The sequence below is a fragment of the Panthera tigris genome, chromosome C1 (genome assembly GCF_018350195.1).
Source record: "Panthera tigris isolate Pti1 chromosome C1, P.tigris_Pti1_mat1.1, whole genome shotgun sequence".
Classification (NCBI taxonomy): domain Eukaryota; kingdom Metazoa; phylum Chordata; class Mammalia; order Carnivora; family Felidae; genus Panthera; species Panthera tigris.
The window spans coordinates 113,157,667-113,171,560 of record NC_056667.1 but is presented as its reverse complement, the minus strand read 5'-3'; the positions used below and the strand labels follow the sequence as shown (position 1 = coordinate 113,171,560).

The 13,894-nt window shown below is 45.5% G+C and overlaps 1 protein-coding gene across 1 annotated transcript in view; it reads left to right on the top strand.

Moving 5' to 3' along the window:
* The window catches only part of CNTNAP5 (contactin associated protein family member 5), a 799,405-nt gene that overhangs the window by 455,186 nt on the left and 330,325 nt on the right, over window positions 1-13,894 (top strand). Inside the window, exon 10 of the mRNA XM_042994206.1 lies at window positions 583-754. Coding sequence (XP_042850140.1) covers window positions 583-754 — 172 coding nt within the window. The remainder of the gene's footprint in view (window positions 1-582; window positions 755-13,894) is intronic.

Sequence of the window (13,894 nt, the reverse complement as noted above, 5' to 3'; positions counted from 1 at the left end):
TGCGTTTAAGCTCGTAGTTCTTTGGCATCTGCGTTTGCTTTGTGCCTCGCTTCAGAATTCCAGTTCTGTTCCTGTGTGTGTACCTTTCTCAGGAACTAAGCCTGTTAATGCCAACAATTAGCCAGACAATTACTCTGCCACCATCCTTACCCAAACCATAATTTCCTTTGAAAGTGTAATTGAGAATTGAATTGTGCATTTAGAGCGTGTTTCGAGACAGAACCCAAACTCCCAAGTAGTTATAATATGTTGCCTCTTGGGATGAGTGAAATACACCATGCGACTGGATGGTTGGATAGTTTACCGACAGGCGAAAAGAAAGAGGGACCAGGTGAATGTTACAGTATCGGTGTTCCCTTTAACGCATGTTGTTTTCTGTTCCGTACAACGATTGAGTATGCCCCGTTTTATACCAATTCTGTCCCTTTGAGAATGCTAGGATTTCCAACGAACATGTGTGCACTGCTGTGAATGAAAAAGCCCCCAAAACAATTAGACCTCCAGGTCCTCCATCAATAGGTCGCCAAAGCAATGACTGATCATTTCAGTATTCTTCCTCATTTTTTTTTCTCTGTCCCACAGGGTGCCCCGACAATCTCACCGATTCCCAATGTTTAAATCCCATTAAGGCTTTCCAAGGCTGCATGAGGCTCATCTTTATTGATAACCAGTCCAAGGACCTCATTTCAGTTCAGCAAGGTTCCCTGGGGAATTTTAGTGATTTACACATTGATCTGTGTAGCATCAAAGACAGGTAATTATTGTCTCTTCTCCTCTGTTCTCCCACCCCCTTCCCATTCTCACTGTTCTAAATATGAGTTTCTTTAAGCAAAATTCTAATCCACTGACATTAGCCACATTAGACATAATTGAGTTGCCTAATGGAAAATATTTCTGAAAGGATTTCAGGCCCAGAGAAAAATGGTTTAAATTAGTTGAGTCTCTCTTCATGTTGACTTGCAGTAAATGGGATATGCAAATTAAATCAAAATACAAATTTGTGACAGGATTAAAATTGTATGCATAAACAACATTTGATTACTTTGAAGTTAAGAGTGAAGCAAAAAGGAGGGAGGGATTACTTCGGTCTTAAGCCATTTTATTCTTTAGAGCAGGGAGCATCCTTTCTAACAGGGGCAGATGAACATCAGGCCCTCAGGGTCTAGAACAGAGGTTCGTGTGGTCCAGTGGTGAGGTGACTCCTGGGGCCACTGACCTGTGGTGTCACCTCCAAACCATGGCTTCTTTGGCGCAGAAAAGAGCAGGTTCCCCCATGGAGAGAATCAGCATTTAATACTGTGCAACCCACAGATGCGGCACAAGTTCAGTTTCTTTCTTTATTTCTTCCAGGCTCCAACTCCTCTTACATTTAAAATTTCTAGCTTCAAAGACACAATTTGGAAAATTAAAGAGGACCAGTTCTGAGTTTTCAGCCAGGCTTAGCGTGCTCTCCACGTTTTATCTCTAGCACTTACCTCCTTCATTCTTGTGGTTACAGTCATCCTCGTCGATATAACGTTCAACAAATGGGTGAATAATAGCTGTGAAGTGCTTGCCCATGTGTTGTTGTTACAGGGTCTCTGCTCACGTCCCATCATGGAATAAATGAGCCATTATGATAAAATGCAATAAATGCCCAAGTAGTGCACCCTTATTTGTGGGATGTCTGGCAGCCGCAGCTCAGCCTGGCCATGGGGAGAATGAGGTCAAGAAGGTTTTCAGGAAGGGGTGCTTAGCTAAGTCTTTTTTTTTTTTAATGTTTATTTTTAAGAGAAAGAGCAGGGGCGCCTGGGTGGCTTAGTCGGTTAAGCATCCGACTTCAGCTCAGGTCACGATCTCTCGGTCCGTGAGTTCGAGCCCCCCGTCGGGCTCTGGGCTGATGGCTCAGAGCCTGGAGCCTGCTTCTGATTCTGTGTCTCCCTCTCTCTCTGCCCCTCCCCCGTTCATGCTCTGTCGCTGTCTCAAAAATAAATAAACGTTAAAAAAAAAAAAAAAGAGAGAAAGAGCACCAGCAGGGGAGGGACAGAGGAGGCGGGGGCGGTGGACAGAGGCTCCGAATCAGGCTCTGCGCTGATAGCAGCAAGCCTGATGTGAGTCTCAAACTCACGAACCATGAGATCATGACCTGAGCCTAAGTCTGATGCTCAACAGACTGAGCCACCCACGTGCCCTGGTGCTGAGCTAAATTTTAAAGGACGAGCAGACTTGGCTGAGGTGTGATGAGGGGTGCCGGTGTACGATGGGTCCTCCGGATGTAGCATGGGGAGTGGCAGAGAAATAGGAGAGATCATGGCTTGCAAGCATTTCAACAGTTCCAAGCGCCTGTTTTCCATTGTTAAATATTGGGATGCATTTTATAATCCATGGGTCATCATCATTCAATTGGCAACATGTCTTTCTTAGCGGCATATAAACTAAGGGTATATGTTAACAATGAATAGTGCCTTAGGGTCAATAAAATATAGCTCAGTGGATATGGAAGGTCACTGTGATGGAGTACATGGTGTGCACACGGCTAGAGATTGGGGCCGTTAGGAATTATGAAGAAATTTGTGTGCCCGTGGAACGTGGCCCCGTGTGCTAAGTGACAATCAGGAAGGAAGGTATCAGATTTGCTTACTAGAAAGAGTACCCAGGAAAAAGGGAGAAGGATGGATGGACGGAGAACCAGCCTGGAGCTAGGAAGGGAACCACCCCCATCCATGGGGCACTGATGAGAAGTAACAGGTGTTTCTCCTCAGCAGCACAGCAATCAGCTCTGTAGGTTGTAGTCTCCTCGGATGCTCCGAATGACCAATATAATTTGATGGAGTTTTATGTGCATGTTTCTCTGTTAATACCACTACACATGGGATCCTCAACAAATCACACAGACTTCCTGGCTCTTCTGCTTCATTTTTTTTTTCTATTTGACCAGCTGGGTAAGTGGGTAATAAAATGTGTGCTTCATTAGAATGTGCTAGTTTAGCGATCTCAGGATAAAGGGTACTACACGGAATGGTTGCCACCCCGATAGTCTTTATTAACGATGAGGGGGAAGCATCCGACTTCATCAGCCAGCACAGCCTTTTGCAAAGTGTAGTTCAACAGAGGGAACATTCATCAATAGGGATCTCTTATGATACCTTAATTTCTAATCAAGGACGCTCTCATTATTTTCGATTACATGAAAGTCATTGCCATCTATACTGCATCATTACTTTTGTGTAATTGCAGTCTGTATAATTGTATTACATACAATTGTGTTTTGGTTAATTGTATAATAAGGGATTGTGTTTAGTTTAGTGAGTAAATGGCACGTTTTTCTTGATTTACCAGACATTGCCTCTAACAGAAGGGGATACTGTGGTAGAAGGCTTTGGTTGATTAATTATTTCCTGAACTTATATTTAAAATTTGTTGGAGAGGGGCAGAGGTTCAAAAGCAGGTGGTTCTGAGTTTTGTGTTGCATTGTTAACATGTTGATCAACTAAACTTGATTTAAGGGCAAGTGCAAAGTTTTTGTCTAGAAAGAACTTGCCATTTGGGGATGGGGTGGTGTGTGCTAGAAGAGGTGAAGGTGGAGAAGTTTGGCTGTGTTTTTGTTTTGTTGTTGTTGGGTTTTTTTTGGCTGTGTTTTTTATTATTGTTTTTTTTTTTTTAAGTTTATTTTGAGAGAGAGGATGTGGCAGGGGCATAGAAAGAGAGAGAGAGGGAATCCCAAGCAGGCTCCACACTCTCAGCACAGAGCCCACTGTGGGGTTCAAACCCACAAACTGTGAGATCATGACCTGAGCTAAAATCAAGAGTCCGATGCTTAACAGACTGAGCCATTCAGGCGCCCCTGGCTGTGTTTTTTTCTTAACTATGCTCCTGTCTGCAAAGTCCAAGGAGGGCAGCCTTTGATCTGGCCTGAGAGTCTCTTCTCTCCCTGGCCAAATTCTCTGCCCTTTCCTCGTAGGCTTTAAAGACCCAGACCTCCCCCTGGCCTTTCAGTGGTTGTCTGCCCCACCCCTCCCAGTTCCCCCTCTTCTCCCTCAAAGCTAGCTGACCTGGCTGCCCAGAAGAATCCAGCCCTCTCAGTGACCCATAAGGCTCTCAGTGCTAGTCACTCTAGGAAAACCAAGGTGGCATTCACAAACATTCCAGGATTCGAAGTGCTTCCTCCCGTGAGGGTCCCTGAAGCATGAGCAAATTCACAAAATGTTCCTGAGACCATGCCTTAGGTAACAGCTGGGAGGGTCCATTCTCATGGACTAAGGAGCCTAAACTAACAGTTTGCATTTCAGCCATCTCCATGATGGGCAAATTACCAAGTCTTCTGGCCTCTCTGGAAAAAAGGAGGCTGAGCGATTGGCCTGACCCCCAGTTCTGGCAGCAGAGACTGCTGACTTTAGGAGGTGCCATCAGTAAAATTGCCGAGTGGCTGGCAGTCCAGGGATGGACTGGGAGAAGGAGGTAGAGCACCCTTGTGGGAACCACATGTGGGACCAGAATGGAGCATTCCCAGCAAATCCCGTGCACTTTCCATAGTCTTTCTAAACCTCTAGACTAGAATGTGCATCCACTATACCTCACTTTGCGGGCTGAATCTTCAACCTCATGTTTTCCGCACCCCAGACCAATGTTCTTCAAGATCCACACTTACCTCTTGCAGTCTTCTTGGACTTAAAGGAGGAAGGACATGATATTTTAAACCACACAAAGCAAAGTCACCCCCGATAAATGCTTTGCTCCATGAACAACTTTATCATACCCTCTGGTAGTCAACCTCTTAGATAGGCATTGAGTGAATGGGTGAGGCATTCTATGGGTGAGGTATATACCCAAGTATATACTTGGGTGGCAAAAGATGTGGTAAGAACTGTGGAAGCCTGGCAGTGCAAGGGCATCAATATTCCCATTTCTCAGAGAGAGTCAACTAAGACCTAGAGACATATGTCAGTTTTTCCATGACTACAGGATTGAAGTTGTGGGTCAGAGTTGAACCCTGCCAGTGTTCTCTCCCTGACTTGCACCCAGCAGACACTAGCCTGGAAATGGCAGTTGTGGGGTGTCTGTGGCTCCTAGACAAGTGGCCCTATCTTCTGCCCCACCGTAGAAAAGTTTTTCGGGGATATTCAACATATTAAATTCTTTGTAAACGTTAGTTGCCTAATGAGATGCCATTTAGAAGGGGGCATTCAAAGTGGTGTGCAGCATCAGGGGTTGGGGGGACTGAGTGAAGTAAGTCCCGGTGATCCAGGTCAAGAAGTACCTCTTCCCAGGACTTGTTGGAAGATCCTACCGAGCCCACTCGAGGAGCTGTGTCCAGTCCTGCTGAGTCCAAAGTCCAGGGCAGAAGAAACACATCACCAAATATTGTCTTAGAATATGAAGAGGAGACAGGATCCAAGGTGTGAAGCCAAACTTAGAGGAGCAAACAGGGACACACCGTCTGGGGTGGGGTGAGTGGGTGTCGCATGGAGGGCAATTCATTAATCTCTGTGCAGGTGGCAGCAGCCTCGAGAGGTGATAGAGTGTGTTTAATTCCCAGTCACTACTTGTCAGCTTGAGATACGACACATATCATTTAACTTTATTGTGTCTGTTTCCACTTTTGCAAAACTGAGATCGTAAAATCTACCTTTGCATTGAGAGTTAAATGAGACAGTGTGAGAAACCAGGCGCTGATTTGCACGGCTAGTAAACAGTAGTAGATCGTATGTAAATGTTCGCCATGTTAACTCCCATAGCCAAAGTTTGCTAGCTCTCCAGATTCCATGGAGAGAGAAGGCTTTGGTCTCCCTCCGAAGTTCTTCCAGCCCACTGTGGCCAAGTGATTCCCATTAGTTTGTGGGGTGGATCCCCTTAGATGTACCTCATATGTGCCCTCAAGTTCCTCTGCTTAATGACTTGGATTGAGTTGTTGTTCAGAGGAGCTCTCCCTGAGGGCCACAAACAACCACCCATTCGGAAAGTGCCCATCAGTTTGGGTGCCAAGGCCGCAGTCTTTCAATTCTACCAAAACTTGATTCTCAGGGCCTGGTTGGGTAAAGAAAGCTTGTGATTGGTATGCCCTAGGGCACAGAATTTAAGGCAGTTCTTATTTCTTGGCTCATGCAACTGTAGACCCTGAATTTACACGAACCTGGGAGCAAGCGCCTCGTTATCTTGTGCGGGTGAATTTCAGCAGGATCACATCAGAATCACCAGGAGGGGTTGTTAAAACCCAAACCACTGGGCCCCACCCCTAGAGTTTCAGACATTATTGTTGTGGGCCAGGGAATGTGCATTTCTACCAAATTCCAGGGTGCTGCTGGGCTGGTCTTAGGAGCTGACTTTGAGAATCACTGTCCTAAAAGCTTCCAATCCTGGAAGTCATGGGACTGTGTAGATTCTGCACAGAAGTGGTGTAGGTGTGGGGAAGAGGGATGACTTCTGCCCCAACTGTGCCCCCAAGCAGCTGTCCTCCTGATCAGAATCTCACAGGGTCTCTGAAAAGTTCCAGCAAATCTATCTCAATGTCCAGCTCCAAAGTATTGAAATCAGTCCACAGGAGGCCCTTGGGTGTGAGCACAAATGAATCCCGTCTCCCTCCAGCTTTCCTGGTTTTTGTCTCCGAGCTCCTGCCCTGCTTCCCACTGCAAACAAAGCTTTTGAGAATACAAATGAAACCAGTCAGATCCTCAGGGCTGCCTTCGCGAAAGGATATTTTGGTGTGGAGGGAGTGTGCGTCTTAGAATAGCTGCAGTTGCCATGAAACATAACTTGTCTTTGTGTTACTTGATGTGTTACTTGAGAGACAGTTGACTTGCTGGCCCTGCTGTAAGTCAGAGCTTGGTCTTTCATTCTAGATACGCCTCACACCCTGTGGGTGGTGGTGCTGCCATTAGAATGACAGTGACCCTGCCCACCAAAAAATATGACACCGAAGCTTTCTACAGATGGAAAGAGACTGATTTCATCCGGTTTCCTGGGGTCTGGCAAAGGGTCTATGTGGTCACATGTCGCCTTGCCCCGCATCCCTTCCTCATAGAGTGATGGCACTGGGGAAGGTCCTTGGAGATCATCCACCTTTGGTTTTGCATAGGAGAAGATAGAGGTCTAGCGGAGTATGGCAAAGCCAGGTATGGAAGCAGTGCTCTTCCCATGGGGTCTTTGTTATTGCCTCCAATGGGGACTTTTTTGCTCCAGCCCTTTTAAAAATGAAACAATTGGCTTGTTCCAATGAGTGAGTCACATGTGAAATGCTGCTTTAAATGTCTTGCAGCCAAATAAGTTATGAAATGTAGCTTCTCACTCCATAACCACTTCCTTCCCCCCCCCCCCCAACACACATTCGTTTAAGAAAAGCATCTGCTAAACTCTCTGGTCAAGATTCTTACCTTCTTGGTTCAGAGTTTGGAGTGTTGTAAACACTGAGAGTGGAGAAGCATTATTTTGGATGACCTCCCATAAACAGACTTATGCTAAAAACCCACTCTGTGTGTGGGAGTCTGTTAAAAACAGTAGGCTGTATAAAAAGCTTACATTGCATGGTAATGCATATGTTTTAGTTCTTCTCTAAAACTGAAAGCCTTTCCATTGGGTGCCAGAAAAGCCATTGCAAGGGCAATGCCCACACAATCTGAGTTTCTAACTCTCAAGTGAGAAATGCTACAATATGGTGTTCTCCTTTAACTCATGGGATGGAGCCATCATCAAAACAAGAGCACTTCTGCTGTTTTTATTTATCATGCTAGTCTATTTTATGGAGGAAAAGAAAAGGTTAGAGTTTATGTAACAGTTACTGAGCAAACATTCTCTAAATACGATTTCATTTAAGCCTCTCCGCAGCTCTGCCAGCCAGAGTGGTTCTCAAAGTGTGGCTCCCAGACCGCCAGCACCTAGAGGCATGTTAGAAATGCATATTCTCAGGCCCTGTACCTTTTGATTCAGAAACCTGGGGAAGGGGAGCAAGCTGAGTTTTACAAAGCCCCTGCCACCAGGGTGATTCGGATGCACAGTCAGATTTGCGAACCGTTGGGTTGCCCTCTTACTGTTATCTTAGGGATAAAATCACCCATGCTTAGTAAGCTGCCAGAGGTCACATTCTTAGTATTTGGTGGACCTGCGATTCAAATCCAGATTTTGCTGACTTTTCGATCCACAGAAAGGTGGAGGGCCTATTGCCTAAAGGAGAGAAAAAGAAGACATGCATTCAGGTATGCAGAGCAAGTCAGGGGAATGTCACTGAGGAAATAAGATGTAGAGAACTTGATGTGTGGGCTGTGTTTAGGGAGGTCAGGCAGGGCTGTTTCAGGTGAGGTGGAGGGATTAAGCCTGGGACTCAGAACAGGTGAGGTGCTGGGCATTTGTCTCCCTGGATGGGAGAAGCTGTATTGGCATCAGTGGGTAAAATAGAACTTAAAGTCAAAGCCATAGGGAACTTGTAGCAAACAAAACAGTTTAAAATCTGAATAACAGGCCATATTAATAGCTAATCCTAAAAAATGGTTACTGTGTGCCAGAACATTGTGTGTGTGTGTGTGTGTGTGTGTGAACCCTATGAAGTGGGTAATACTGTTAACTCCATGGTACAGAACAGGATTGAGACACAGCGGCGCTAGTACCTTGTCTGGGTCACATGGCGAGTTATGTAGCAGAGCCTGGCTACAGACCAAGGGGTCTGGTTGAAGAGGTTCGACCTGTCTTTGCCTTGCACTTGACTACTTACAACTTTGTAGTTAGCAGGCATCCAACATCCTTCAGCGGGATTGCAAAGTAGAAAATGATGTGTTTTCATCTTGTGTCCTGATCTTAAAGCGGGTTGTATCGATGCAGGCAGAAAAGGGATATGGGCCACAGTGATGGACCACCAAGGATGCCTGAGGGGCTGTCATCCTTGCAGCTCATTGTCACAGCCTTGTGACAAGCACACTGAGGTTCAGAGAGATCTGAAGTCTCCACCTCTATTTCTTCAAGCTGGTTAGGGAATACAGAAGCCTCACAAGTGACTTGAAATGGCTGGCTGTCTTCACAAGGCGGATTTTGAATGGGTTTGTTAAGTGCCTTTTATCTAGAAAAGAGCGATTTACTCATCTGCTAATTGAATGAGAGTTACTCCCCATCACAGAGCTTATACCTCTTTGAAAGTCAGAGGGAAGAGGGGCATTGGGGGAATATACCACCTGGCTTGGACCTGAATAAGTGAGCTTGAATGAGTGAATCTGTGTTCTGTGCCCAACCTCATCTCTCTTATTCCTTGTTTTTACAAGAAAAGTGGATCATTGTCTTGATGAAATGGTCCTTCTCTACCTGTGCCTGCGGAAGGGCATCGGGGCACCAGTGATTCACAGAAGGCACAGAGCGCCAACGAAGCCAAAGGTGGCTCTTGATTCTGTCCCATCAGAAGGTGGTGAGACTGTTCCCTCACCAACCAGTGATCTGAAATACGGCTGCAGAAAACCAAGCCGGAACAACGAGCTGGGTGAATTATCACCAGGGCTTCTGGAAGCTGAAGGATTCATTCCAAGAGCTATAGTCATGAGGTTGAGGCGAGGGGTGCAGCTTTAGATCGCAGTAAGAAAATGTCTTTTCCAATCAGGAGGCGCTGGGAGCCTGTCTCCTGAGACATACTGGCTAAGGAATTCAGATGTTTTAGATGACATAGAAACCAAGAAAAACTTTCGATCTGGATTAAAAACGGGGGAAAAAAGCGATTTTAGATCCTCAAGTCACTTCTGGCAGCCAGTGCTTATATTTAACTGTGTGGAAAACATTTCTAAATTAATAAGAAGAAAGAGACTTTTCTTTGTTGCTCCCTTCACACAAGCATTACGTAAATAAGCCTTGCCCAGCACCCTGATAAAGGCCTTCCGTCTGTTTTTCTCATTCTCCAAAGAGTGCTCCTTTCTCCATGGCCAGTGTCCCAATCGTTTGTTTTCTTTTTCCCTCACCTATACTGATGTCCACTCATTGGGCTGCTAAGGCGAAGCCCCTGGCACCTTGGGCGCTGTTTTCCTCTAGTCCAAAACCATTCACGGGTGGCTTTTTGTAAGCACTGTTTCTGGGCACGATCGGAAAGAGCAAAAACCTTACTATCTTTTCACTTGGAGAAAAAACAGGTCTGATTTGCGACAAAATGTCCTCACCTGTTTCTGCAGCGAAACCTAAATTTAAAATCAGTTCCGTGCTATTTTTATCTTGCACCAAGATATCTCACAGGAAGCTCCCGAAACTGGATTCGGCCTCTTGGGTTTTGCTGCGGCCTGGACTTCTGAGTGCAGGGTTCGGCCTTCCCACTGCCCATCTCACATGCGCGGCCAGCATGACCACGTACCATTGCTGTAACCGTCACAAAGGGGACACTGGCTTCCCCGCTCAGCAGATGAGGAGACCGACTTTCACATGAATTTAAAAATGTACGTCACAACAGAATCAAACTCGGGATTTCAGGCAGCGGTGAAACCCCTGCTGTTTACATTTTAGCCTGACTTTGGACACAGCCAGTCACTTAACCTCTTCATGTCGCACTTCTGTCCATAGTCAAATGGGGACACTGGCTGCATCTGACCACTCTAGGGGGCTAAAGGAGAGCAACGTGATATTATTACGGCCTCCCTCTTGAACTTAGGGCAAGGATTGACTGAGGGCAAGACGATGAAAGTTCTTAAAGTGAAAAGCAAGAGAGACAGAAATGGATGGGGCTGTGTGTATCTCAGCAGGCCCGGTGTTAGAAAACCCATACACAGGTAGAAAAAGATGACACCCTTCTGAATAATTTACCTACATACATAACCCATTTTATTTTTTGGACAAGTGATGAATGTTTTCACACAGTTCAAGTTACAGATTTGAAATCTTCCCTCCAGGTTTAGCTTCGACGTGATTTACTAGGGTCTTTCTCTCCTACATTGGGATATGCTGTGGGTGGAGTGGGAGATCATCTCCACGCCTGGAAAACACAGAGGGAAGAAGCATTACAAACCTCACACTGACAGTTATGCAAAAGAATACGAACATATCAAACTTCATAGTCTTTTCTTCTATTTAAAAAAAAAATTAATGTTTATTTATTTTTGAGAGAAAGAGACAGAGCATGACGGGGAGAGGGACAGAGAGAGACAGAGGAAGACACAGAATTGGAAGCAGACTCTAGGCTCTGAGATGTCAGTACAGAGCCCGACACGGGGCTCGAACTCACAAACCATGAGATCATGACCTGAGCTGAAGTCGGACTCTCAACCGACTGAGCCACCCAGGCGCCCCCATAGTCTTGAGTCATGTGATACCTCATGTGTCCAGGACACCATTAATTTTATTATGACAAAAATGTCATCATCAGCTTGCGACCTGCTTTTATCTATGCTAAAAAAAAATTTTTCCCCCGTAACAATTAGGTAAGGGGCTATCCCTGCTTTAGAATTTAAAATAATCCCAGACAGGGGCGCCTGGGTGGCTCAGTCGGTTGAGCATCAGACTTGGACTCAGGTCATGATCTCATGGTTTGTGAGTTCGGGCCCCGCATCAGACTCTGTGCTATCATCACAGAGCCCGCTTGGGATCCCCTGTCTCCCTCTCTCTCTGTCCCTCCTCCACTTGCATGCTCTCTTTCTCTAAGATAAATAAACATTAAAATAACAATAATAATAATCCCAGACAGTGGTAAACAACTCAAGGTTTATATGTTTGACCAGATAATTCTATTGAGAATTACAGACTCACACTCTGAAATGAGAATCGTATGCATCAGCCTGGACATTTGTGTGTGCACAGATGTCAGGAGATATTCACACACACAGGATACAAAAATATGACACTATCTGGTGAGTCCTGATGTACTTCTTGGTCCTGCTTGCTGAGAGACCGCCCATACTCTGCTAATCTTCCTCTGTGACCCACACATTCATTCAGCAAATCTTTTCAGAGGGCCTACTATGTGCCAGGCTCTTTTTTGTTGTTGTTGTTTTGCCCTGGAGATCCAAGGCTGAACAGGACAGAGAGTTGCTGCTTGTCCTTCCTGGTATGCTTGGATTAGGAGTCTCTTTGTTACTATTGTGGGTCGTTCGTGCACTCCTTATTCATTCACTCATCTCCTGTATTTGGAACATCTCTGCTGGGTCACCTCCTGGATCGGAGCTAAGGATGGATGTATGTGCTGAGCATAGTAGGTCTTCATGCCCCTGATTTCAGAACGCTCCGTGGAGAGACACAGATTTTAACCCAATAATTATGGAAATGATCACATATGCTCCTCAATAAGGTGTGATTAGCATGAAGCAGATCCACAGAGTGCTAGGAGAGACTGAGAGGCAGCTGGCTTTTAAGGGGGTGGGGGTGGTTGTCAGAAAGGAGACATGTGGGTGCCATTGTCTTCAGACTCTGCAAACACAACTGTTCACTGCCAGTCTGGTTTGTAGTTTCCAATGCCTCCTACAGACCTCTGGCTGGCAATTCTGATCTCAGTGTCCTGCCTGTATGTCCTCTGCTGAAATCACTGTGTGCTGGGGGGAGGGATAGGGGGATAGGGGTGGGAAACTCAGCTTTCTTTAGTGGGAAGAAAGTTTCTGTGTTTTTAGCTGAAAACAAATTTCTCAAAATTTCCCCCAAGAAGAATGTGCTGGGAATCCTTCTGTCTTCCAGTAATAATAACATACCTTTAATTCCCCCGACCCCAAAATATGCTGTCCTGGCTGCAAGGCTAAGGGGTTTACCTTTAACCTTCTACTAGCTCATTCCTAATATCATATTAGCTGCACTTACATTTAGCAAAATAGAAAAACAAAAACAAAAACAAAAATCAGGTCCATGTCTTCCCATCCAAAATAAACCCCAGTGTAAAGGTGGTAATGATATTTCAGCTGGCAGCTTGGTAAAGCCCAAGAATCTGAACGTGACAGGAGGCATATGCATTTTAAAGGTCATTCTAATTACCATGCTTACTCATGCTAAGCTCCTACTCTGGGGTTTATTGGAGAAGAACCACATGCTGGGGGGAACTGAGACCATGTGGTTGGCAGGGACTTGAGCAAATAGTAAGGAAGGTAATACAAATTACTATTGTTTCCAGTGATATTAAATAATTCTTCAACGTCTGAGACATCTGAGAAGAAGAGGGAGGGCGGGCATTGATGGAGACGAGGGCGAATCCTCACCGTTCTGAAAGCTGTGATGCTGTGATGCCTTTTCTCGGGATCCGCATTTGACATGGTCGTACAGGGACCCATGAAAAGACGCCCTGAGGACGAGCTCCTGCCTGCATTAAATTTTCCATTTGCGACCACTTCATTCTCCCCATCATAGTGAATTCATAACACAACTTTTCTTGATGGAATTATCCTAAATGTAGAGCCACTTTTTAGATAGGGAAATAAAATAGCGGAGAACTATTCTCTTAGTGGCAGTTTGCCCCCTACCTCTCTCCTAGTTCCCGAAATACAGATTTTATTACAACTTTAGCCATGGTGAAATTCAGATTCTGCACATGTGTTTCCCCTGCCCTCTTGTAGTTGATGGAGTGAGGCATTAAAGACAAGGATCCCCACCCCCTTGCTTGCCTCTTTGGTCTCCCTTGACCGCTTCTCCCATTTCCTTCCTCTTCAACATTATCTCATCTATTAATTCATCATTCTCTTTATAAGCACTTACTGAGCATCTGCTATGTTCCCGAATACGTATAATCTCTGCCTGCGGGAAAGCTCAAGAGCAAGAAAGCCAGACAAAAAGCAGACAGGGTACACAGGGAAACTTGTGGCACGGAGGGGCATGGAGTTACATCTGAGGTGCATTGTGACAGGCAAGCAGAGCAAGCTGAGTTGAAAATAGCAGTCGAGGGGCATTTCAGTTCCAAAGTGAACCCCCTCCCTGCCCCATAGTAGCCGGTCTTATTCTAGTCCCCAGGCACCTGCTGCTATTTACTTGTGTGGAGTTTCCTTACACCGTTCCTTTTACC